The sequence below is a fragment of the Venustampulla echinocandica genome, assembly GCF_003357145.1.
Source record: "Venustampulla echinocandica strain BP 5553 chromosome Unknown scaffold_10, whole genome shotgun sequence".
Lineage (NCBI taxonomy): Eukaryota > Fungi > Ascomycota > Leotiomycetes > Helotiales > Pleuroascaceae > Venustampulla > Venustampulla echinocandica.
In genome coordinates, this window is record NW_022474215.1 from 1,057,896 (window position 1) to 1,082,017 (window position 24,122).

At 50.1% G+C, this 24,122-nt stretch overlaps 10 protein-coding genes across 10 annotated transcripts; 5 read left to right on the forward strand and 5 right to left on the reverse strand.

Moving 5' to 3' along the window:
* Positions 1 to 360: 360 nt before the first annotated feature.
* BP5553_09507 (uncharacterized protein) lies at positions 361 to 1,926 on the reverse strand (the record flags this gene model as incomplete). The annotated part of the gene is made up of 4 exons (XM_032018130.1): positions 361 to 1,115; positions 1,198 to 1,343; positions 1,396 to 1,518; positions 1,682 to 1,926. 4 exons carry the CDS (start codon positions 1,924 to 1,926, stop codon positions 361 to 363), a joined length of 1,269 nt encoding a protein of 422 aa, XP_031866037.1.
* A 596-nt stretch (positions 1,927 to 2,522) lies between these two features.
* BP5553_09508 (putative ATP-dependent RNA helicase dbp8) lies at positions 2,523 to 4,284 on the reverse strand (the record flags this gene model as incomplete). Its single annotated transcript, XM_032018131.1, has 2 exons — positions 2,523 to 3,576; positions 3,650 to 4,284. 2 exons carry the CDS (start codon positions 4,282 to 4,284, stop codon positions 2,523 to 2,525), a joined length of 1,689 nt encoding a protein of 562 aa, XP_031866038.1.
* Positions 4,285 to 6,187: 1,903 nt separating this feature from the next.
* BP5553_09509 (MAP kinase kinase MKK2) lies at positions 6,188 to 7,888 on the forward strand (the record flags this gene model as incomplete). Its single annotated transcript, XM_032018132.1, has 3 exons — positions 6,188 to 6,919; positions 6,974 to 7,635; positions 7,759 to 7,888. The coding sequence occupies 3 exons, from the start codon at positions 6,188 to 6,190 to the stop codon at positions 7,886 to 7,888; spliced, it is 1,524 nt and encodes a 507-aa protein (XP_031866039.1).
* Positions 7,889 to 10,249: 2,361 nt separating this feature from the next.
* BP5553_09510 (uncharacterized protein) lies at positions 10,250 to 12,603 on the forward strand (the record flags this gene model as incomplete). The annotated part of the gene is made up of 5 exons (XM_032018133.1): positions 10,250 to 10,294; positions 10,418 to 11,123; positions 11,291 to 11,894; positions 11,951 to 12,232; positions 12,306 to 12,603. The coding sequence occupies 5 exons, from the start codon at positions 10,250 to 10,252 to the stop codon at positions 12,601 to 12,603; spliced, it is 1,935 nt and encodes a 644-aa protein (XP_031866040.1).
* A 383-nt stretch (positions 12,604 to 12,986) lies between these two features.
* BP5553_09511 (uncharacterized protein) lies at positions 12,987 to 16,635 on the forward strand (the record flags this gene model as incomplete). Its single annotated transcript, XM_032018134.1, has 3 exons — positions 12,987 to 13,276; positions 13,553 to 13,649; positions 13,750 to 16,635. 3 exons carry the CDS (start codon positions 12,987 to 12,989, stop codon positions 16,633 to 16,635), a joined length of 3,273 nt encoding a protein of 1,090 aa, XP_031866041.1.
* A 1,087-nt stretch (positions 16,636 to 17,722) lies between these two features.
* On the reverse strand, positions 17,723 to 18,493 carry BP5553_09512 (Uncharacterized protein; the record flags this gene model as incomplete). Its single annotated transcript, XM_032018135.1, has 3 exons — positions 17,723 to 17,838; positions 17,893 to 18,142; positions 18,218 to 18,493. The coding sequence occupies 3 exons, from the start codon at positions 18,491 to 18,493 to the stop codon at positions 17,723 to 17,725; spliced, it is 642 nt and encodes a 213-aa protein (XP_031866042.1).
* Positions 18,494 to 18,947: 454 nt separating this feature from the next.
* On the forward strand, positions 18,948 to 19,465 carry BP5553_09513 (putative Peptidyl-prolyl cis-trans isomerase pin4; the record flags this gene model as incomplete). Its single annotated transcript, XM_032018136.1, has 3 exons — positions 18,948 to 19,082; positions 19,146 to 19,248; positions 19,311 to 19,465. The coding sequence occupies 3 exons, from the start codon at positions 18,948 to 18,950 to the stop codon at positions 19,463 to 19,465; spliced, it is 393 nt and encodes a 130-aa protein (XP_031866043.1).
* Positions 19,466 to 19,693: 228 nt separating this feature from the next.
* Positions 19,694 to 20,262, reverse strand: BP5553_09514 (40S ribosomal protein S12; the record flags this gene model as incomplete). The annotated part of the gene is made up of 2 exons (XM_032018137.1): positions 19,694 to 19,818; positions 19,881 to 20,262. 2 exons carry the CDS (start codon positions 20,260 to 20,262, stop codon positions 19,694 to 19,696), a joined length of 507 nt encoding a protein of 168 aa, XP_031866044.1.
* A 643-nt stretch (positions 20,263 to 20,905) lies between these two features.
* Positions 20,906 to 21,564, forward strand: BP5553_09515 (40S ribosomal protein S22; the record flags this gene model as incomplete). Its single annotated transcript, XM_032018138.1, has 3 exons — positions 20,906 to 21,038; positions 21,250 to 21,319; positions 21,375 to 21,564. 3 exons carry the CDS (start codon positions 20,906 to 20,908, stop codon positions 21,562 to 21,564), a joined length of 393 nt encoding a protein of 130 aa, XP_031866045.1.
* A 555-nt stretch (positions 21,565 to 22,119) lies between these two features.
* On the reverse strand, positions 22,120 to 23,643 carry BP5553_09516 (FAD-binding protein; the record flags this gene model as incomplete). The annotated part of the gene is made up of 1 exon (XM_032018139.1): positions 22,120 to 23,643. One exon carries the CDS (start codon positions 23,641 to 23,643, stop codon positions 22,120 to 22,122), a length of 1,524 nt encoding a protein of 507 aa, XP_031866046.1.
* Positions 23,644 to 24,122: the final 479 nt, after the last annotated feature.

Sequence of the window (24,122 nt, forward strand, 5' to 3'; positions counted from 1 at the left end):
AATCTCTCTATCCCTCTTTGGCATGATCTGATTTCCCCCGCCGGAACACAGAATACTATGGGAGAGATTAGAAAGAAAGACATTATAGGTGTTTTGGTGGAGTAATTCTAGATAGGCGTCCTAAATTACCTACCTAGGTACATTTCATAAGCAATGCTATCTCCGTCAAAAAGGGGGTCCTCCTTGCGCAGCTTAGTTAGGGTAGACAACATCCCTGAGAAAAGACCTAGTCTCAAGATTAAGTCGGGTCTCAGTAATATATTCGAATCACCATAGAATACTACCTATACTGTACTAGCCAGCTAAAATGCACCAAAATATTCTGTACAGCACCCATCCCTTCTCCCCAGCGAGCAAATTTCAGAATCTAGCAGCAAGCCACTCCATAATAATATTAGCCCCCTTGGAGTCATTTTTATACCCTATTTGCAAATCCAGATTAAACTGATCATGGGTTTCTCCCTCCACAACTTCCAGATCGACTTTCTCCTCCCCAAATCCCTTCCGCAACCTCCCAGCAAAGCTCTCAATACTATCAACCAGTACCTCCTCATCCCCGGCTGTGATCAGCACGCGGTCAACCTTTAGATCATTCCACCATTCCTGGGGCGCCGTTATGGCTTCGTTGTAATAGTCGGAGGTTTCGGCGTGGGGCCAGGTAGAGTTGAGAAATGCGTTGGACCATTTTTTTGCGGCGTCTCCAGCTATGCAGTCTTTGTATTCGTTGCGGGAGAAGGAGTCCTCGGATACGGAAAAGGATGCCCAGGGGGAAATCAAAACGGCTCCTCGAAGGGGCGCTGGCAGGTCCACTTTGGGGATTGGAAGGCTCCGAGACGGATGTGGATGGCTGATATGGGAGAGGAGGGATATGGCTAGATTTCCGCCCGCCGAGTCGCCAGTGAGGATGATATTCTGGGGCAGAATGTGGAGGGTATTGATGACGTGGTTGAGGAGCATGGCGGCTTGTTGCAACTGGCGTGGATAGTGTGCACCCGGGGCCAGGTCATAGGAAAGAAAGAGGCAAGACACATTTTTGCCTCGCGAAGATAAGAAGCTGGTTACTTGAAACATGGTTTCAAACATCTCGGGCGGTGCAGAGAAGACATATCCACCACCTATTTAGGATCAGGACATTGGTTAGTTATTTTTTATTTCCTAGGCTCGTTTTTCATTTCGAGAGGAGTATACTCGACGTACCGTGCAGATTCAAAATAACCTTCTCAGCCTTGGAATCTCCTATCCAATTCGCCCTAGTGCCGTCTTCTAAAATCACGCTGTTGGGCGTGTATCCATGCTTTTTGCAAACAGCCAGATACGAGTCATCTGTAGGCGGAGATAGGTAACTATAGGAGCGGTCGATTAGCACTCCCACACTACATTTTCAATACTTTCCACTTTCCACTCCCCAAAATATCGAGTTTGGGTTTTGAGTCTGGTATGACAGTGAGATTAGGGGGGAAACATACTTCTGCTGCCTCGGAGTCGTCCGCCTTATGAAAGTCCGCATGACCGTCATGACTACATATTTATAGTAACTCTTTGATCTCTTGCTCCCTCTCAAGACGCCCGTGAAGATGGCTCCGAAAAGATTGCCGGCTACAACACCACCAATTAGCCCTCATATTCAACTCATATATAATACGTGCATTTGTTTGATTTGAAATCGTATAGCGGAAATCACTCGGCAATTGCCGTCGGGAACCAAGCTGCAATTTGACCTCCACCCGTGAAGAGGGCGACAAGACCACAGCGGAGAGAAACAGGAGGGGGAGGGCGCTGAAGAACAGGCAACAGGGAGAACGAGCCTACGATGAACACCGTTGGAATAATATCTAGTTTCTCGAACGGCGATATTGACTCGGCAGTCGCCTTCTGCGACCGATACGATGTCGATTGTTGCTGCCTCTTCGGTTGCGAGTCGGCCATCTTGGCAATCTCAATTTCCGTCCCTAGGTACCTCCTATATACGATGTATCCTTTCAACAGTGGCTGTCATGAAATGCAACAAATAAACCCCAGGTGAACGAAAAGAGGAGATTCTCGGCCTCAAAATATAAATATGCAGGCGGGGGATTCACGCCGCTCTAGCATGCCCAAGTGACCTCGGGTAGCTGGGTAGGTAGTGTACATGTATATTCAGGGGTATTGGTTGGCGGGGTGCGGGGCACAAGGAGGAATTTGGTTGAGTTGTGTGTTTCACCTGTACGCCGTGCAACCAAATCTGATATAATAAAGTAGTTGGGACATGTAGAGTCTCCGTATTCTTTATGGCCATGAGAGAGACCACAGAGCTAGTTTTGGTATTCTTTCGTTCCATATAAATGTGTTCGCTTGGCATTCCTGACACGCCTAAACGGCACCCAGGTGTAGTACCTACCCGTTGGTAAACCGTTAGGAGTTGGGGTTGAGCAACACCAATAGCACTTGACGTCCCATGCATAAAGATACGGAACGGAGGTAACATGAACATTTCACCTCTTGAGGGTTGCTATCTTGGTTTCCGACTGGCCGCACTGGGCGCGTTATAGCTTCTTCATGCCCCTTTTCCGCTTGCCCCCAACCTCTCTCCCTTCTTCAATCTCCAGCATGGCCTCCCGCTTCGTCTCTCCCACCAGTTTTAACGCTTCCCTAATCACCCTGGTCTCCAAATTCACGCCCTCCTCTTCCCAGGCCTCCATCTGCCTCCCGACCCGCGCCTCAATTGCCTGGACAAGCTGCACATCTCGCTGTCCGACAAATGTGACCGATTCGCCCTTCCTCCCCGCTCGAGCCGTTCGACCAACCCGATGAATGTAGTCATCCGGGTCACGAGGGATGTCATAGTTGACGACCAATCCTACCTCAGGAATATCCAACCCACGGGCGGCAACATCTGTTGCCACGAGGATCCTCGCAGCGGAGGCCCGGAAGCGGCCCAGATTGTCGATCCTTTGCCGCTGTGGAAGCTTTGAGTGCAGGGCCGTAACCCGATGCTCCAGCAGGCGTAGTAGATGGGTTAGGAAGTCGGCGGTCGAGGTCCGATTGCAGAATATTATCACCGATTTCGGGAGGTTGCGATCTGTGAGCAGGAGCATGTGTAGGTAGTGCTCTCGATGGGTGACTGGGACCTGCAGATGCATCTGGTTAAGAGAAGCGGGGATTGCGAGTTTCTCGGTGTCGACTTCGCAGACGAACACCGGCGGCCTTCCTGGGGTTTGGGGACGTTCTTTTAGTGCCCGAACCTCGGGAGTCACGGTGGCCGTGAAAAGAAGAGTCTGCCTTTTCGCCGGGGGAGGAAGAATCATTAAGCATTCTTCGACATCCGGTAGCATGCTGCCCACTGCCCCGCCCGCCAGCAGCCTGTCCGCCTCATCGAGAACCACCATCCGTACCCGGCGCAAAGCGCAGATCGTATCTTCCCCCGACGTGCGTATGTGATCGGCCAACCTGCCTGGAGTTGCAATGACCACATGTGGCCGCTGGGCTAGAGCCGTTGCTTGCGGGCGCATATCAGATCCCCCGGTAATCAGGACCGCCTTGAGGGCATGGGGAGAGGATATTGCCTTGAACTGCTCGAAAATTTGTAGCGCCAGTTCCCTATTAAAAAGAAAATTCATCAGTTTACTCTCCTGAGAAGGTTATGCATCGTTCGTAGATCTGGTCTGCTCACCTCGTCGGGGTCAGGACCAAGGCAAATATGCCCACCGGATCCTCCGCCCATTTCTGAAGGATTGGAGCTGCGAATGCCACCGTCTTCCCCGAACCGGTCCTGCTCCCCCCAATGCAATCCCGGCCCTTCAAGATCTCTGGTATGCAACCCTTCTGAATTCCGGTGGGCCTTCTGATTGCCATACTGGCCAAGGAGTTGACCAGCCACGGCTTCACATTTAACGAGGCGAAGGTAGCCTGATGGTCGACGGGAGCCAGAATTGATCCCATGTTCGCCTGGGGCGTGGGGCCGTCCTTCGCTTTCGATTTGGCATTGGTCCTGATCCGCGACGGAAGAGAAGAAATGGGGATCGGGACTCGGGGGCCGTCATCGTCGTCGTCGCTGTCGCTGTCGCTATCACTCACCTTCTCGTCCGCGCCATGGGCTGGGGAGGTCTTCCTCCGTTTCCGCGATGCCTGACTGTCGAGAGAATCTGAATCCGAATCCGAATCTGAGTGCGAGTCTGAGTCTGAGTCTGAGTAGTCGGCGGCAGGCGCATTAGCTAGGCTCCCGAATTGCTCGAAGGCATGATCGTGAGCCTGCACCATGGGCGCCGATGCGGCCGGAGTGGGGGGGTGAATGCTCTGTGCGGGCATTATGGTGATGTTAATCAACGATGCATGAGAGACTGCGGTGTGTGTAATAAGAGTACTTGGTACTGGCCGTGGTACGAAGTCGTGCGTAGGAGAATTATTTTGATGCGACAGGGAAGGGAAGGGGAAGGGAAATTCCCGGCGGGAAGCGCGCGGCAAGGGAAGCAAAAAGCAAAAGCAGAAGCACAAGCAGGGCCCCAGGGCACCAAGCACCAGCAGGAGGAGCACAGACTCAGCAGCTTGCAGCCACTGGCACTGGCACTGGCACTGGCACTGGCACCGCGCTGCCAACCAGCGGTGTCCAGCGGCGGTCCAGCGGCGGCTCCTCCAGCGTCCAAGCCCCGGGGGTTCAGGCCAATAGTTAGTGCCTACAGTGCCTACAGTACCTACTATACTATGCTATACTATGCTATACTACCTACAATAAGTCATGACGATAAAGATATTGATATTACTATTACCGTACTATTACAGTACTGTACTGTATGTACCCCCTCCCCTATCCCTTATTCCCGGGCCTAATCTATACATACATGTCATGTACATACCTTGCCCTTATTACATGTACATTACATACTTCGTACAACCCATACATACAGCACCGTGTCACCGGCCTGGCGATCACCAATCCCCAATCCCCAACCCCCCAGTGGCAACAACCGCGCGCCGAGGAGCCACCGGCAGCTCCTCGTCCGTCCGTAGGGGACAGCGGACGTCCATCACATCAGCCAAGATTACTGGTGGTCTACTCGTACATGTACCGGCCCTGCCGACAAAAGCACTCGGGGCTCAGGACTCAGGGCTCAGGACTCAGGAATCAGTGCTCGGTGCGCAGTACTCGGCACCCAACGAACGCATATCAAGATAAATTTGGGGGCCGTCAGCTCCCCCGGTGCCTGTGCCTGACCTGACCTGACCACCACCTCCCGAGTCCCGTCAGCCTGCACGCAAGCACTTTGCACGGCGTTGCGTTGCGTTGCGTTGCGTTGACCTGCGCGGTGAGTTAGCCGCCGACGGCCTCCAGCCCATCCAGTCCCTTCGCCTTCTCCCTTCATCTGTCACTTCATACGGATCTCTCCCACCCAACCCAGGACCTTGCTCGACCCGGCCAGGCCAGGCCCGCGACGACGACAAGCTTTGAAACACCACGGGCACCACCACCACCACCACCACAGGCATCGCACACAACACAACACAACACCACACAGCACCACCGCAGAACAACGACCGACAAACCACCCACCCGGGCGAGGCACTGGAACCTTCAACCAACAAATAACCACAACCACAACCACAACGCCTGCCAGCCCCAAGCCAATCCAATCCAGTCCAATCCAGTCTCCAGTCCAATCCCAATCCCAACCCCGGCCCCCGATCCACCTCCACCTCCACCTCCACATCGATACCACACCATACTGGACCCTACTGTACCCACCTCCAACTCATACTCGACACTCGACATTCGACACTCAACCTCCAACCTCCAACCTCCAACCTCCAACCTCCAACTCCTCCCTTCACGGCCTCCCCCAGACCTCCAGACTTCACCGTCTATCCGCCTCCCAAACGGTTCGCTGCAGCCCCATCTGCAGTGCCCCATGCAACAGCACACCACGTTGCCAGAGTACCCCAACGAGGCCGCCGCTGGAGATAGACCGACGGATATAGATACAGGAGAGACGCCTTTGCCCGCCCTGGCAGTGGCAGAGCGTGCACCTGGCCCCGAATATGTATGATCCGCCTTCTATCCTTCCTTCCATCCTCAATCCCCCCCGCCCAACCCCAAATCAGTCAGGTGCCTCTCGCGGCACAGCATCCCCAAATGCAGCAACCCTCCGCCGTCAAGAATAAGTAGCTAATAGTTCCCCAGCTCCCAACTAGCAGAGATCACAGCAACGGTCCCAGAATGTCGTCTCCCGCTCCCTTGCTCCGCCCTCCCATTCCGGGCGGTCGACAGAATGCCGGCGGGGCGAGAACTCCCAGGCTCGGCCTCGCCATCCCCCCATCCCCCAATGCCAAACCCGTCGGTGGCGGACCACAACCACATGGCTTGTCCCTCCAGATGCCCGGGCAGGCGTCATCAAGACCCTCGCTCCCCCGATTGCAGCTCGCGACACCGATGGGCAGCAGTCAAACGCCTTACGAGCAACCTCTCCAAAACGGCCGCCCGAGTGGTCAACCGGGGGCAGGACAGTCGGCGAGCGGCGGCAGTGAGAGCAGCGCAGCACATTCGAGATCCGGGAGCTTTGGTCCTCTAGATGGGCGGGCGAGTGGTCCAACGTCGGCGGGTTCGCAGTACTCGGCATTATCATTCGCATCTCAGTATGGGTTGCAGCAGCCGCCGCGGGGGACGCCTGATCCCGCGTCGGCGGTTGGATCGCTCTATTCCAACCAGAGCGAAGGTGGGGTGGGAATGGAGCGTGACGGGAGCATGAACGGGCTTGAGGGGTTTGAAAAGCTTAGCCTGGAGAGCTTGGAGAAGGGACGGACACTGGATGTCGAGGAGCTAGATGATGAGGGCTGGAGGGTAGCCAGTATGGAAAAACGAATCGAAGAGCTAGGAAGCTTAGGAGAAGGGGCGGGAGGAGCTGTCACGCGGTGTATGCTCAAAGGGGGGAAGACTGTTTTTGCGCTGAAAGTATGTTGGACCATTCTCCCCGTCTCCACATCTTATGCTAATACCCGCTTCCAGATAATTACGACCAACCCAGATCCCGATGTCAAAAAGCAAATCGTTCGCGAGCTAAGCTTCAATAAAGGCTGCACGAACGAGCACATATGCCGCTATTACGGGGCATTCGTCGAACCCAGCACCGCCACCATCTCCATTGCTATGGAATTTTGCGAGGGCGGCTCCCTCGATAGTATCTATCGGGAGGTGAAGAAGCTCGGCGGGCGGACCGGCGAGAAGGTCCTGGGAAAGATTGCCGAGGGCGTGTTGAATGGATTGACCTACCTCCACAGCAAGAAGATTATCCACAGAGATATCAAACCGAGCAATATCCTACTTTGCCGAGACGGGCAGGTCAAACTCTGCGACTTTGGTGTGAGCGGCGAGTTCGGGACGAAGGGTGATGCCAATACCTTCATTGGGACTTCATACTATATGGCTCCCGAGCGAATCACGGGGCAGAGCTACACGATCACATCCGACGTGTGGAGCACGGGTGTCACACTTCTAGAAGTCGCCCAGCATCGTTTCCCCTTCCCGGCGGATGGTACCGAGATGCAACCTCGGGCTGGGCTGATCGACCTCCTAACATACATTGTGCGGCAGCCGATTCCCAAGTTAAAGGACGAGCCAGAGGCGGGAATCAAATGGAGTGATAATTTCAAGTACTTCATTGAATGCTGGTAAGTTCTTTCCTTTTTTGAGGGGTGTTTTCCCTCTTCCCTCGTTCTCCGCCTCCTATTCTACCCACCACATATCCTGCCCCCCTTTCAGCTATAAGCAGCTCGCTGACGAATTTCCCAAAGCCTCGAGAAGAAGCCCGACCGCCGTGCCTCCCCGTGGCGCATGCTCGAGCACCCTTGGATGATAGAGATGCGCAGCAAGCGCGTCAACATGGCTCATTTCCTGGCTACAGTGTGGGGCTGGGAAGAATAATTCCCCATCGCCAGCCTCTCACCCCCCTCTCCACCCCACCCCCTATAATGTCAGATCTGGATAGGGCATGCTGGTCAGTAAGAGCGGTGGCGACTATCTCGGTGATATCTTGATGATATTCGCCCAGTTTCAAAATATATTCGAATTCGTATTAGTGTTTGGGTAGCCGGAATGGGTGATCTCCAATTCAGAATAAAGCATGCAAATTTAAGCACCACAAGGCAAGGCAAGGCAAAGGAAGGGCAAGGCATTTCCACACTGCGTCGGGGTCTCGGTTGTGGATGGCGTTCTGAGTTTTGGGACTTGTCTTTTATCACCGTAGGAGAGGTTTAACAGGCGACGGAGTGGGAGGTGGCGGTTGTTTAAGGAATTGGTGGGCTTGGATGGATGTGAAGCGGACGGCAGAACTAGATCCCAATTCAGGAAAGAACATGAGATCTCAACGCTGAGCCACATATCTGTATCCGCCAAATTAAACACATTACTTGTAGCCTAGGCTTCTTAATCCGACTTCACTAATAATAGGGATTGTGAGCGAGTTATTATACTCTAGAAGCAAAACCTACCTGCTGGCCGCAAACTCTTCCTCTGCACCCACGCGGCTCCATATTCTTCCTCTTAACACCTACCGCGCGCTACCCATCGTTTCCAACTTACCATCTGTGTCAAAACACAGCTTCCATACTAAAAGCCAAGTAGCAACAAGGTATAGCGCAGCTCACAGGGCGCATTGGGCGCGCCCTAGGAAACTAGAAGGGGGGGGGGGGCTGGTAACAGACCTCTTCCGCACCATTTACTCCCTATACCACCAGATTCCTCAATTGGTAATCTGCATAGCTTGATAGCTTGGTGTCAGCTCGTTAGCTTCGGTGTGTTCTGACCCCTCTTCAAAGAGCTCTTCGACGCAGGCCTAAAACGTAGTGAGCAATTAATCGGAGGCTATAAAGAGCGTTCCACCATACCTGTATTAAGCAAAAATGGTTACGGCGAAATCTAATTGGATTCTCATTGTGACGTATCAAGGTCATAGAGCATCCTGTAAATATCCTAAGCAAAATAAGAGCAGAGGGGGGCTGGTTATATGTGTAGTTCTTTTTGTGACCCGGCGGTTTTGTATGGGTTGCTCAGCACAATAGGGGTTGGGTGGTTGTATCTTATATTCCCCGCCTGTTACATGATCTTTAAGAAACTGCTGAACCCTACTAAGCCCTGCTAATCATTGAGCTACTATATCGTGTGGCGTTGAATCTAACCTTGTGCCAAGGAAGACGAGTTGTGGAAATCTGTACTACCGTTCTACTTATCGCACGCACTAGACGTGGTGGGGTTGTACTTGAAACTATTCTAATATATTTTAATTCTAGATTCGGAAGTTATTGTGCGCGGGAGCATTCGGGTAGTGTTTATATACTTGGTGATAGAAGTGGGTGTCGAGTTTGAGCTAAATGAGTCAGTAGCTATCTCAAGGAGGCAATGAGAAAGGCAACTTTAGGTGATTTCTAAGATATGAAATACCACAATGTATACAGAATGGCGGAGCGAACCAACAGCGCGTGCCAATGAATCATGGAACAGACGTTGAGATCGCATTGAGCTACTAGCTAAGGACGGGAGTGGTTGTAAATATAGGCTGCTTCAGTCAAAGGAGCTAAGAACTCAAGGCCTATGGCTACATGCCCGACCGTTAACAGGGGAGGCTGATCACGTATTTGTTGATTGCAATGATTTTGAGTTTCCTGGGATATGCGCTATAGCGCTGCTTGTTCGGTTTCTGCAATAAAGGGTGGCCTTGTTATGCACAGCGCTGCTTACTCTTGCAACGCTAGCTATCTCTAAAAGAAAACAAGTAGTCTATTTGTGTCGTAAGGCAGTTTAATCCTGTGAAATTTAACTTTTGGACACAGATAATGAGTAAAGAAGTTGAGAATGTAAATGCTTAAATAACGCTTAAAATCTAACTCCGCTTCTATATCGCTCCAAGTGTTGGAGCTTCTGAAGACACTGTAAGGGTAAGTAGATTATCCAGTAACACAGTAAGTCGACCAATAGAGGACACAAAATTACAATCCCAATCCATAAAGTGCAGCTAATAACTTGAAACTCTAACATACCTTACATATCTGGGTGTTGTAGCGATGGGATGTGGTGGAAGGTAGCCTTTCTAGAGCAACTGGAGGGAGCAAATTGTTGTCCATTCAGGTTGCCTCGGCGGCTTGAAACCCAACAATCAATGCAGAGGGCACGAGAATTGATGTTCAGTTAAGCCGAACAGCAGTTACTGAGTGCATGTGTACACAGCTCTTAACAAGTGATAACCTTTGTCAGACCAGAACTCCGTAGAGGAAGCACCAAAAGTACAGTATGATTCCTTCTGGGATGAGTCGCCAGTCACATTTTGATGCGGCTGTACGTGGAGTACTCACATACCTTACACATCGAGGCAGGTTGACGGGGGTAGCGCCAGACAGTCAGCGCTACAGCTCCCTAGCCACGGTTGAAACCCTAACTGTCAACTTCTAACCGTGGTAGCCTTCCAAAAGCGAAGTGTCCAACCTTCCTACCACTCAAGAGCCTAATCGTTGGGTGACGGCCAAAGAAGTCTTCAAATATCCTCGGTTTATGGCCAAACGCTTTCCTTCCATCTTAACAGTTAACTACGGCCCAGGACGTGTCCAGAGATCTATCCCGACTGCCAATTCCGCCAAAATGGACCAAGCCATCGCACCAGAGACGTCAAAGACAGGTGAAGTTGATGGAGGAAATGAGGGATCTAACAACAACAAAGCTTCTCCCCATCAGACACCCTGGGAAATGCCTAAAGTTGATGACCCCGCAGCCCCTACCCTTCGTCTTCGCCGCGACTCGATGGACTCGGACCGAACTATCACACCGGCAACCATAAAGACAGGCCAAGCTGAAGAAGGAAATGAGGGATTGACACGCAATGTTGATGACGCCGCAAATTCTTCACTTAATCGTGATCAGGAACAAATTATCGCACCGAGTGCCCCAAAGCTAGGTGAAGTTGACGGAGGGAAGGCTGGATTTTATCACACCATGGCCCCTCGCTTGGGGGAACTACCTCGAGGTCGTAACTCCACAAATTCTTCGCCTTCTATTGGCCGGAGGCTAAAAGGAGTCCTTCCGCAACTTCCTTCTTGGATTTTAAATAATATGGAGTTCGAGGAATATGGATTCGATGACTTCGACGATTTTTTCGATAATCAGGCGGTTGGTAAGTAAAATCTTGAAGCGTCTCCTCCCGTCCTCTGCAAGGAAAAGAAGCAACTGACTAGGCACGCGACGGCGGCCGGCGCTGCTACTTTGCAGTTGAGCACCACTACTCCATCAATTGGTGGATTGATCAACGAAAGGTACCGTGATGCTAATGGATGAAAATAGGGTACCCAACATGCTACTCCGGATGTCCATGCGAAAACACTTTTCCGTCCAGGGGAGAGTGGGATAGACGTACTCAGGATCATTACCATAAGCTGGTGGACCTGTATCGTGCTACACTGAAAACCCACGGAATCAATCTGCAAGAGATAAAGGCCATTGCGGTTCTCCTTAATGGCCTACTGGAAATGGAGCGGGACGAGAAATTGTCTTTCTGGCTGTTGCTCGAAAGGATCAAGGACGTTATCTACACGCGACTTGATAAACTCCTCGAGGACATCCTGAAGGCTGATTTTGCATGCTTCACCCAGGTTTCAGGATGGAGCAGAGGCAAATTTGAAGATGGCATTGCCATTTTAACACAGGAAGTTATCCCCATGGCTCGGCGTCTACAGATGAAATGGCAACACGAGTACAATGACCGATACTTCGACATTGATAAGGTGCGGTGCAAGGACATGCAGCTGAATGGTGCTCTTCATCATGTCGCGTTCAACCCAGAACACAAGCAAGATGGCAACTTGTTTATCATCAGGGAGCTTTCATCCACTCTGGAAAGTCCGTTGAATGCCAAAACCTGGGGAAACCAAGGTTTCAAGGTCGGTCGGTATGGCAAACCCCAACTTAGGATTCGATATGACTACCACTGACTTGTATCCTTAGCTGGTATCTCAATATATGGTGTGCTGCTCGCGATGGCATGGTCGGTAATCCAGCCAATATAGCGACAGAGGAATCTCCCGGGGAAGTCACAGCACTGGCACTCTTGACAGGAACCGAAGTAGACGGGTCCACTCCAGGGACTTACGAATACACCTTGGAAAGCCCAGCACAAGATATCAACTTCTCTATGCTGACCCAGGGTGGGCGGCCAATCAGACTTCTGAGAGGCCATCTTCTTAAAAGCAAATATGCTCCGGCGGCAGGCATTAGATTTGATGGGCTGTAAGTTGGATTTGCTTAGTTTCCTGCAGGGAGCTGCTTCCTTTGCCATCGGCTTGGCCACTGACTATTGCAGATACACCCTTTCGGGAGATGGCCACAGAATAATCGACGAAGGCACGAATAGCTGCCGACTGATACTCACCTTGACGCAATATGCTCAATCAACCTCTCGATACCCCGGCCCAAACCCTCCTCATGCAGAGCTGAATCTCATCCCTCGACCATCACAACTCGATGAATGGAAGCTATACAACGACCTTCTCGTAAAATGGAACGAGGCTCAAGAGGCTGCTGACACGGAGACTCCAACAGCCGCGACGGTGTTCCAGGTCAAGAGTCCAGTTGACAGAGAGGTTGAGATGGAAGACTAGGCATATCTGCACTCACAGTGGGACTGGACGAAGGATTATGGACGGAAATCGGATACAGACGTTAGGGGGTTGGTGGTGGCTGTTCCTAAGTCATGCTGACACTCTTAAGGGGTTACGATGGATGTTCTTGTGTCGTCTTGAGGTCGTCTATGAAATAGGGGAATAAAATGGCCGTAGACTCTTTATGGCTAGCTGCCTCTGTAGCGAAAATAGACGAGCATGTGATTTTGTTCTAAGGCTGCCAGACTGCAAACTGAATATTCTTTCTATGAGAAACATCACCGTTACCTCCCATACATACCTAGGTGCTCTATGACTCAAATCCAAGAATTTGGGCATTTCTGAATTCGGCAGAAGGATAACAACAGAGAAAACTTCCCAAAATGGCTAGCGTCGACTCTGGTGGGGATATTAGCGCAGTGGCTGCAGATGCTACCAAGTCGCAACCTGAGCACCCTTCCAAACGACAAAAGATTTCAAACACTCAACGATCGAGCCTTTCGAATACTGTCGAACATCAAGCTATGGAAAAGGCCAAGATGGCTGATGTAATTAACAATTTCGGTGTCATTGATGGTAACCGAACGACATCAGACAGCCGTGAAGCTGACGTCGGCATCCTCCATTTTGTCAACACCTCTAACCCTGGATTTTCTGGGACGTTAAAAATGAGGTATGTGACTTTCATTTCCCTAATCATGCTGTTTCTTTTGCTTCAAAGCTCTCACTACATCACGACATTCTTGTCATTATTTGAAGGTCATATGAAACCTTCGACATCTCTGGCTGCTTTATGGGATACACTAGAGGTCATGGTAGCCCATGTTTCTTCCCATCTCAAAGCTCACGTGCGAAGCGCAGCATATCAATTGTACAAGCGGAATATATGTTCCTAAGTTTGTTTACTACAAAAAAGGAACGAGCCCGAAGGTCTGACTGAGCTATACAGATATACCGACTTTTTGGTCCATGAGATTGCGCTTGATGGTACTGTGGTGCATCTCACTGATGACAAGGCCCCAGTCTTCAAACCCCTGTCTTCAAAGGTGAGCTTGACACGCTATCCTTCATTCACTCCCTACCGCCGAGGTTGACTAATGGCTCGACCTGTGGTAACCGCCTTGCTGATCTTCGCTATGTTCACAGGGTCCACTCACCGAAGCCCAGAAGTCTGTGTCTGAAACTACCGACACTTCAACTGCCAGAAACCCCGAGGAAAAGGCTATCTCAAGGGGCCCTGAAGCTACAGTCACCCTAGCAACGCTATCACCAGAAACTTCTATAGTAGAGGCCAAGACAACCGAGCAAACGCCCACCTCGAACGGAAGCGATCCGAATGCCGCACTGCCAACTATTCGAAGCCATGGCGATTCAGATCCTACAGATTCCTCCAGCACTTCCAAAGCCCAGCCTAACGAGGCCGGATCTCTTAACGCAATAGCTGAATCAATCAGTGGCCCTGATACTCCTGAGAACCGCCAATTGTTGAATAGCTACTTTAACTCTGATTTGACAGATGAGATCTTCAAGTTATATTGGAAAGTCCTCTCGAAACCCAGCGCCAAGCCAGCCTCATTTGGAAATATGCTTTCTGAGCCAATCACGGACCGACCGCTGCGTGGCCGCATTCATAGTGATATCCGTCGCATTTTCAAGGCTCGATTGGAAACAGAGGCTGTCGAAGAAAGCAAAATAATGATCACTGCTGCTCGCTCAGTCCAGCCCAGCAAGAACAGTAAACCTCGCCAGCCAAATCCACGCGCGCAGAACCGGCCAGGTCAGACAAAAGGCAAGATTGGATGGGACGAGCTGGGCGGGCAGTTCCTCCATTTTACCCTACATAAGGAGAATAAAGACACCATGGAAGTACTTAGCTTTTTATGCCGTCAACTCAAAGTTAAGCCTCGGGACTTCGCATTTGCAGGAACGAAAGATCGCCGAGCAGCTACAGTTCAGCGTGTCAGTGTTTACAGACAAAGAGCCGATGCTCTGGCCAAGCTCAACCCTACTCTGCGAAATTCTCGACTAGGAAATTTCAAGCATGAAAAGAATCGTCTAGAGCTAGGAGAGCTTGGGGGCAACCAGTTCACCATTACACTTCGTGATTGCCACTTCCCTAACGAAAGTGGATTGGACGGATCTAGTAGGCTTGCCCTCGCAGAGAGGCTTGTACGCGACGCTGCGCAACACCTCCAAGCAGATGGGTTCATCAATTACTTTGGCCTACAGCGCTTCGGCACATTTGGCATTGGGACTGACGAGGTAGGCAAGAAAATCTTGCAAGGCAATTTCGAAGGCGCCGTATGGGCGATTTTGTCCTATAGCAATGAAGCCTTGGCTGGTGAATCGGCTTCAGGAGGTGATGTGCACATTTCCGAGCAGATCAACAGAGATGATATAGATCGTGCCCACGCGATTCATTCCTTCAAGATGACTGGAAAGTCGAAGGATGCTCTGGACAGACTGCCGAGGAAATTCACCGGCGAGACATCCTTAATCAGAGCACTCTCGACAAGCAGAAGTAAAGATTACGTCGCAGCCCTCTTACAAATCCCAAGAAACTTAAGAACCATGTATGTTCACGCATATCAGTCTCGGGTTTGGAATGTGGTTGCAAGCGAACGCTGGACTCGGTATGGATGTAAGGTTATTAAGGGTGATCTTGTATTGGTCGCAGCTCCAGCTGCAGCTGCATCCTCCAATCGCGAAGATGTCGATGAGACTGGCGAGATTGTGGTCCACCCAGCAGCAGACGACATTGCTGTCAGTCACGATGATCTCTATGAGCGGGCGAGACCTCTTACAGCTGAGGAGGCAGAGAGTGGCAAATACACAGTTTATGACATCGTGCTACCAACTCCAGGGTTCGATGTTGAATATCCTCTTAATGATATCGGCGACTTTTACAAGGAGTTCATGGGTAGTGAGGCTGGTGGCGGCCTCGATCCGGCAGAAATGCGTCGGAAGCAGAAAGATTTTAGTCTGAGTGGAAGTTATCGGAAGCTGATGGCCACAGTTGGAAAGGAGATGACCTACGAAATCAAGAGTTATCGAGAAGAAACAGAACAATTAGTAGAGACTGACCTGGAGAAGCTTGACAAATCGAAGCCAAAGTCAGCAAACAATCAAAATGCCTTCAGCTCCAGACAGGCCCAAGGTGCGGCAGGTTACCAGCAGCCACGCCGTGCCAATCTCCGCGTTGGTATCACCAGGAATGAGGAGACCAAACAAATGAAGGAGCGCTATCTAGGTAGTGCTGCACACAATGCATGGCTCGATGCTCCGGCGATGCTTGCGGCCCAGGACGAAGCCCGCGCTGAAGCTGAGGAGAAGGCGAAGCTAACCGCTAAGCCCATCGATCCCCGCGACATCGTGCAGCCAATGATCCAAGATACCTTCATCGAGACGTCAGCTGAAAACGAGGGAGAACGTACTGGCAAAGTAACAACTATCGTTCACGAGGCTGAGGGTCCCAAGGGCGAAGCTGCTAAGGAACCAGCATCAGGCATTCCATCTCTGATTACAGCGACGACACTTAATTCAACTCCAAGTGGCCGCTCTATGCCCTCCGACCCGTTCGCTCCATTTAGGTTAACTGAAACCGAAGACATGATATCTCTTCCTGATCTTTCTAAACTGAAATCTGAGCCGACTTCTATCAACACATCGGTGAGCGCACTGGAAGACTCTAGCGGTGGTGTTCCGTTGGTATATGCACCCACAACTTCGGAAAAACAGCCTGCTAGCGAGAGTTCTATCCAGCCAGTGGATATTGAGATGGGGGGTATAGAGCCCGCTGAGAATACACAGGCAGTGACTCAGCTGCCTTGTGTAAATCCTACGACTGACTCCACGCCTCTCAAGCGACAAGCAAATGACATCCCCGATGTTCCGGTGCCTCAACCAGCGAAAATTGCCGTCATCCTTAAATTTACGCTTGGAGTTAGCCAGTATGCCACAATGGCCTTGCGCGAGCTCATGAAGGCGGGTGGTGTCAAGACGTACAAGCCCGATTACAGCGGCGCTCGATAGATGTGATATCTTTGACATGAGTATGGTCATGGGAAATAAGGGATGGATTCTGTATGTCAGGTTCGCATATTCATAGCTGCTGGCCATGTTTCCGGAGTTCGGGTTGCTGGTATTCGGAGACTTGCCCCTGTATGTGTCGACGGCTTTTCGAGTGTCCATAGATGTCGGGGTAGCGCATCCTTTTAGAGTTAGGTCTGGATAGCTGCTCGGTCATCCTTTAGGCGACTATTACAGAGTACATACTCGTTTGCAGAACTTGCTAGTAAATACACACAAATCTCAATACCCCGCTATATCTTTATAGCATGTGATTACTCCGAACTTCCCAATAATTTATCTTTATTACATGCAAATCTCAAGGTTTAAACTCAAATATATATTCTCAATAGCCTCTTGCCTCCCCCTACTATAACTCCCTCGACTGACCTTTTTCTCATCAGCGCTTCCCTCGCTCACTCTTCTACGCTATTACGATACTAGATACCCTATTGATACAAATCCTTCCTCCATTTTCCTACGCATTGTACCTCTTACATCACTCCAATTTTGGGGTTTCCTTCCGGTAGTGGCATGTTATGCCATACCTTGTTATTTTGCTACAGAGATTCAAGAATATCGACTTCTATGGGTCGCTAGAACAAGCCAGATGAACTCTAGGAAAGAAAGATTTTAGCAAGTTTAAACTGTCTTTAGAAATAGTAGCAATGGGTAATTTTAGACATATCAAGAGTGTAAGCGGCGGCTATGTAGATGGCAGCAAAAGGTACCATCACATTATTGGAATGGATCATTCGATGGCATACATTAATCCGCGTGGGATAAATATGGAGTAACGCCCCCAGACCGGGTTGTTCTAACAGGTGAAGCGTTGCCGTTTTCTATCAGTTTTAAGTGTACTAGATTTTAATTTTGCCTCCAGATTCTCACAACTCCCGCTCCCAGACTATTACTCTGTAAGTGGTAAATATGAGAAGGGAGAAACTCCATATGATGCATTCGCCCTATTTTTCCATATCTTATACCCAACCAGGCCCCCGAGCCATCAGCCTGCGAGCTCACTCCAACCCTTGGTCAGCTCACGAACGGTCTAGATCTTCCGCCCAAAAACAGAAAAGAAGTTGCTTTGCGTGGTATGGTGGCTCTTTCCGGTCTTCTCATTGAAGATACGGACTCCTAACTTAGCTGCGTTTGGGGGAGTATAAACTACGAATATCATCAGCCGTAGTTCACAACCAATGGCAGAGCGTTTGAACATACGATGTAAGCTCACAGCAACATTGAGTGGATCCGGGTTGGAAATCTTATGTACACCCAGTTCATCGGACATATATGTGACCTGATCCTGCTTATACACTGTCTCCTTGATAATTTCCGGGGGCGTAACCGGATTCTGAGGAAATTCATATCTTGTCTCGACCAGGGTTCCCTTGAGGATTTTCATCAGGCAGTGTGCGCCAGCGTGATCATGCACTGAGCTTCCCTTTCCTGGTGTCCAAACAAGCACTAGCTTTTACGGGTGATATATATGTTAGCAAGCAGCCTAAAAAAAAGAGAGACTTGGTTATAGTTGGTATGAGCTCACAAGGTTGCTTTCTCCATTCCCTTCGTCTACGAGGTTGCGGGTGTAACCGCGGGAGGAATCCGAGAATGCATATTGCTTCCAGTCCTCTTGATTGGACACATAGTCTTCCATTAGAGATTGTAATTCTTGGACGTTTACATCTTCGGAGTTGAGGCCAGATGAAGGACCCAAGATTGTGGAAAGGTCGGCGACAAGTTGGTGGAAGCGGTCCAGATGAGGCGGTTTTGATCCTGCCTGGTTTCTCTCTATGCCCAGTGAAGGTTCCATAGTTGGCATTGTAATTTATTTTTCTGAGTTGAAGTGGAAATGCGGAGTGGAAATGCACGTTGAGTGGTGAAGGGAGTGTTCGAAGCTAATGTTATTTGACTTGGCGGCGCCCATACCACTATCCACAGCATATCATAAGCAGCAAAATATCGATCATATAACTAATTTACTAATCACAGCTTATCGAAGTTGAAGTTGAAGTTATATGATTTTCCTGCTTCTGGATATCGAGCATAAATATTTGTCAAATGCTGAAGGTCTAGCAATAGTATTATAGGAAGTACGACATCGAAGCGAGACAAGCTTAAGTTTTCCCCCAAAACGTCACACATCCGAGGATCGGCGGGCGGGCTTCTTGTCCCCTCGCTTCTACATTTACATCTACAGTACCCCTCCATACGCGCAACAAACCACGCAGACAACACCAGAAGCGCCTCCTGTCTCCGAAACTACTCTGACGAGAATGGCACCCAAAAACAAGGGCGCAGATAAAGGCGCGGCTGCAAAAGACAAGGGGAAGGGCAAAGGCAAGGCCGAGCCTGAGGAGAAGGGCGGGAAGGTCAAGGGCGCGCAGCAGATCAATGTCCGGCATATTCTGGTCCGTCTCCCGGCTTGAGGAAAGCATTCGAGGAAGACGTGGGTCTGACGATTATGTTATCAGTGCGAGAAGCATGCGAAAAAGGAAGAAGCCCTGGAGAAGTTGAAGGGTGGTGCGAAGTTTGACGAAGTTGCAAAGGAGTTTTCGGAGGATAAAGCTAGAGCTGGTATGTGCGACTACGCGCGTATTTACTGCTAATAAGGGGAACGCTGAAAGGAATCTCTCTAGGGGGCGCTTTGGGATGGAAGAGGAGGGGCGACCTGGAGCCTGCATTCGAAACGGTTGCTTTCGAGCTGGAAGCCTCCACTACGGCAAATCCAAGATATGCGGAGGCCAAAACCGGATTCGGGTATCACATCATGATGGTTGAGGGTAGAAAATGACACTGGCGTTGCACTGCAGGGAAAACATGTGGAGTCCGGCGTATGAATAATATCTGTTTCATAGGAGCACTGGTGGGAAATTTATCTGGATATGCGCCCATATGCTAATTTCATTGCCCGCCATAATGCATCACGAGTAGAATACATCAGAAGGAAAGCTCAGCAATGGCCAAACGTCTATCCGCCGCAAGCAAACTCCTTGGTTCCATTTGAATTTTTGAATTGCATTTACTGCTCGGTCTGGAAGTAGTTGAGAAGAATCGAGCGCTCCTGAGACTCCTCACCCCAGTCCTTGACAACGACACAAGAGCAGTTAACAACCTTGCGGGCGTTGCCTTCACGATCCAAAACACCTAGAACCAGTTGTCAGCGAAATTCCAGATACAAATCGTGGTGCATATAGTGCAGTACTCACAGAGACCAGCCCACTCGCCCAATTGCTTTCCATCAGGAACCTTGATCAAGGGGATCTTGTGCTCGGAGCACAGCGCAACGACCAGCTTCTTGTATGCCTCCTCCTCGCATGCCTCGTTCAAGACGCACATGTGTGCTTGACGTCTATCCAGGGCTTTCGAGGCTTCGCGCAGACCGCGTGCGAGGCCATCGTGCATGAGGGCGAGCTTCAAAACACCCTTCAAAGCATCAAGAACGGACATTTGCCCCTTGGATGGAGCATCGCCAGAAACCTCGACCTCGTCGACCTCAGCGACATCGGGGGCGTTGGAGGTGGTGTCTTCTGCGTCAGACCGGGGGGGTTTTAGCAAAAGTTGAGACTGGGGATCGCGAGAGAGGCACATACCATCTTGGCTTAGATTTGATATCTTCCGGTCCTCGAAGAACAAGTTGGGGTTTGTTGCGAGAAGGAAAGAGTGGAAATTCGGTTGGGTTGTATTTCTCGAGTTTAGATTTCGTGCGAGTGTTTAATCGATTGAAATGCTAGCCTTGTGAGCGCTCGCTTAGCTTAGCCGAAGCCCGCGGCCTGGACCGTGCGGCACACTGGAATAATAATTCTAAGCTCGCGCATCGAGAACTTCTTTTCGCTGGACATCCGCAATCTTCCCCAATACCAACAATCAAAGCCACCGCGCAATCCAGAGGTATGTATATGCATCGCCCGTTGCGACTGGTGCTCCTCCAAAGCCCAGGTCGAAGTCCTTCATGATCGGCAGAGAGAGCAATCGACGTCTACTCAATTTGCGCCCGCGACTGCCGCTCCCACTGCGATTCCCAGGGCCAACGGAGCTTCCAGATCAAAGTGTGGCAGGGCCGTGGCCTTTGAAAGACGTCGACACTGTCTCGCCTCTTCTACAACGAGCGGAAGAACCCTCTTGTCAATCATGAGGGCACTCTCCCTGCTCCGAGCCCATGAAGGCTAACATCTACCTCCTGCAGATACCTCATTTCCCTCTTGATCGATTTGAGAATCTCTACAACGCCAAAATGGTTAAGACCTCAGTCCTCAACGATGCGCTCAATGCCATCAACAACGCCGAGAAGTCCGGAAAGCGACAAGTCCTTATCCGACCTAGCTCCAAGGTTATCGTCAAGTTCCTTAGCACCATGCAAAAGCACGGTATGTCAGCGGTCGCTCTTCGGGTTCTTCACCTTCAACTCCAACTCCATTCGGCATGATAACTAGATGATGGTCTCAATCCAACACGACCAAAGTCCTTTAAGTTGCCGATATATCATACTGCGAGGATCTTACACGTTCTCTGATTTTCCCCCTGACGTTACACGTTTAATCTTTCGCAACATAACATACTTATATACTCTTACTGCAGGCTACATCGGCGAATTCGAAGAAATCGACGATCATCGGTCCGGTAAAATAGTGGTACAGTTGAGCGGCCGGTAATAATAAACCTCTGACGATATTTATTACAATGTCGCTAATTTCAATTTATAGCCTCAACAAGACTGGTGTTATCTCGCCCCGTTATAACGTCCGCCTCGGTGATCTCGAGAAGTGGGTTGTCAAGCTTCTGCCATCTCGTCAATTCGGATACATCGTGCTCACAACCTCTGCTGGTATCATGGACCACGAGGAGGCAAGACGCAAGCATGTTGCCGGCAAGATCATCGGATTCTTCTACTAGCCGGCGAGAGGAACAAAATGGGCAATCCGGACTATCATTGAGCATGTACCTATCTTGAACAGCGCTTGGAGTAATACCGGAATGGTTGTGGTTTTGATACCCTATTTCGTTTCTTGCATCATGCAGGATTAAGCTCCAGAAACACAGATAGCTCTGCATAAAAAGTCAATTGAACTCATGATATCTCGCCTTTCTTAATCACATGCTTCCTGGCAGTCAACTCTTGTAGTATCTAATAGTGTTCTGCATTGCTCGGGTGCTCAATTCTATCCTGAGTATATCACCAAGTCATAAAACCGGCTTTGCCTTGCAATAATTCCGTTGCATAACACTAGGTGATTGAGAACCATTTCAGATTTGCGGGAACCAACAAACAATTACTAGTGTCTCCGCTCCCACCTTATGCCCTGCTATCTTATCTTAACCTATCAACAGCACCATAGTTGTTGGGATGATGAGTAAACCGAGACATTTTGTCCCAGTGATATTATTTAAATCTAATGAGGGAGACCGATGTACCAATACAAGACAGAACCCCACCCCACTTCTATGCGTCTATTTTCCAAGTGATTTCCACAACGACTTCCTAGCATCGACATACGAACGGCTCTCAATCGCTTTTTTGATGCCATAGAACCCGCTAAAAGGCCACGTTGTCCGGAAAAATGCCCCTTTCTCAGCCTTCTTCTCTGCCTGAATATCTACTTTCACCTTCTCATACACGGTAGGCAGTGACGCTGCGTTATATTTCTCCCGCAGCTGCTCGTACCATTTTCGATCAAATTGCTCCCAAAATTCATCCTCGGTATAGTATGTATGTGCATAAAGCCATTTCATCCCACCAAGCTCCTTTAGTTTTCGCTCTAGATCCCTGTTCTTATGGACGAACTCGTCGTGGTTCTCAGGTCCAAAGCCCCAAAGACCAATGTTAAGCATCGGTTCTAATTCGTTACCGTTTGGCGTAGTTTCATTGTAGTGGGGATGCATAGTTGGCTGAGGACTCTGTCTCAATGGGCAGAGCCACAGGGGGTATATACCGAAATTTTTGTCTGTATATTCAACGAATTGTGTGGCTGTAGGGTACGGGAGGGCGAGGTCCTGAACAACGTATTTTTTGGATTGGCCGCTGGCGTGAAGGGCCGTGTACATCATTCTCGTGTGGAGGAAATCGTCGAGGAACCAGCGGGTGAATCGATTGAAGGGTACCTTGAAGTACTGGAACGCGGATGCACCCACCCAAAAACCTCCGCGATCGTACCGGAAGAGATACTCAGCTAGAGGAATGGCTTCCACAGTGGGTTCTGTGCAGTTGGTGATCTGGTTCTCAACGTGCATATAGAACCAGGGATCCCAAGCACCGCTGAACCGTTGCACCGGGAGGTCTTCTTTGCGATCATCTGTAAGTCGCCCCGTAATAACTGCCCCATTTGTCTGGGAAAACATAATCCCGTCAACATAGTCCAGGCCAGAATCAGCAGTCGCCTCCTTAAGCTTTTGTATGGCCATTGCCATGCTCGACACAGGGTGATATGTGGTCTCGACGTACTTCTTAGCCTCATGAAGTTGCAGTTCAACTAAAGTTGTAACTCCAAAAGTTCCCACGGCACCAGCTGCACCTCGAAACAAATCCGGCTTCTCCGTAGGGGACAAAGTTGTAACAGTACCGTCCGCGGTTACCATCTCAACATAGTTGATTGTTCGATCAAAAAAGCCGTGTTTAAAAGAGCTGCTTTCCCCAGATGTCCCTGAATATCCGCCCCCTACTGTGATTCCCGGAAATTCCATAACTACAGGCGGCACAAGCCCATGTTGCAATGTCGCCTCCACCAACCGGTCCATAGGGACATTGGGCTCCACTAGACATGTCTTCGATTTCACATCGACCTTTAACACATTTGACAAAGCGCTAGTATCAACCAGATTGCGCTTGAGGGTGGATTGCCGTGTGCTGTTCGTTGAGCCATGGTATATACGGAACTTCTCGCCCTTCTCAAAGTATTGACGCACACTCCTGGAGACCTCTTCAACTGTTTTCTTATGGAGCTCAAGGGGGCCGCGCGCGGGCATCGTTGTCGACATATATCGAGGGATTGTGGTTGTTCTAAGTCTTGGAGCTGGAGATACCGCCAGTGAAATTGGAAGTCTTACATTCGGTCGCTGGCACTTAGTGAAACCATCACAGGACTCTCCTAAGATGGAAAGCTCATTTCGATGTTTTCGTAGGAACGTTGAGGCATACCTTTGCGAGGAATTAGGACGCCGTACAGCGGCTTGGCATCGCTCTGTTCTGGCAGCAAGGGCTGTCCAACGGGGTCGCATCGATTTGACAGTCTGCAGGAGGATTTTCTTTAGAAATTTAAATTTACGGAGTACGCAACGGAAATCAAGAGGTCTCGCTTTATTATCGTCCGAGGCGTGGACTAGTGGTTCGGTACCTGAGTGGAGACAACTAAAGTAGCAAGGTTATTTTGAGCTCTCAGGCTACATGTTCCACCTAGGTACTTGTACTTGCCCCTGAAACTTATTTTCCCACAATCATATCGTACAAAGTTTGGTTG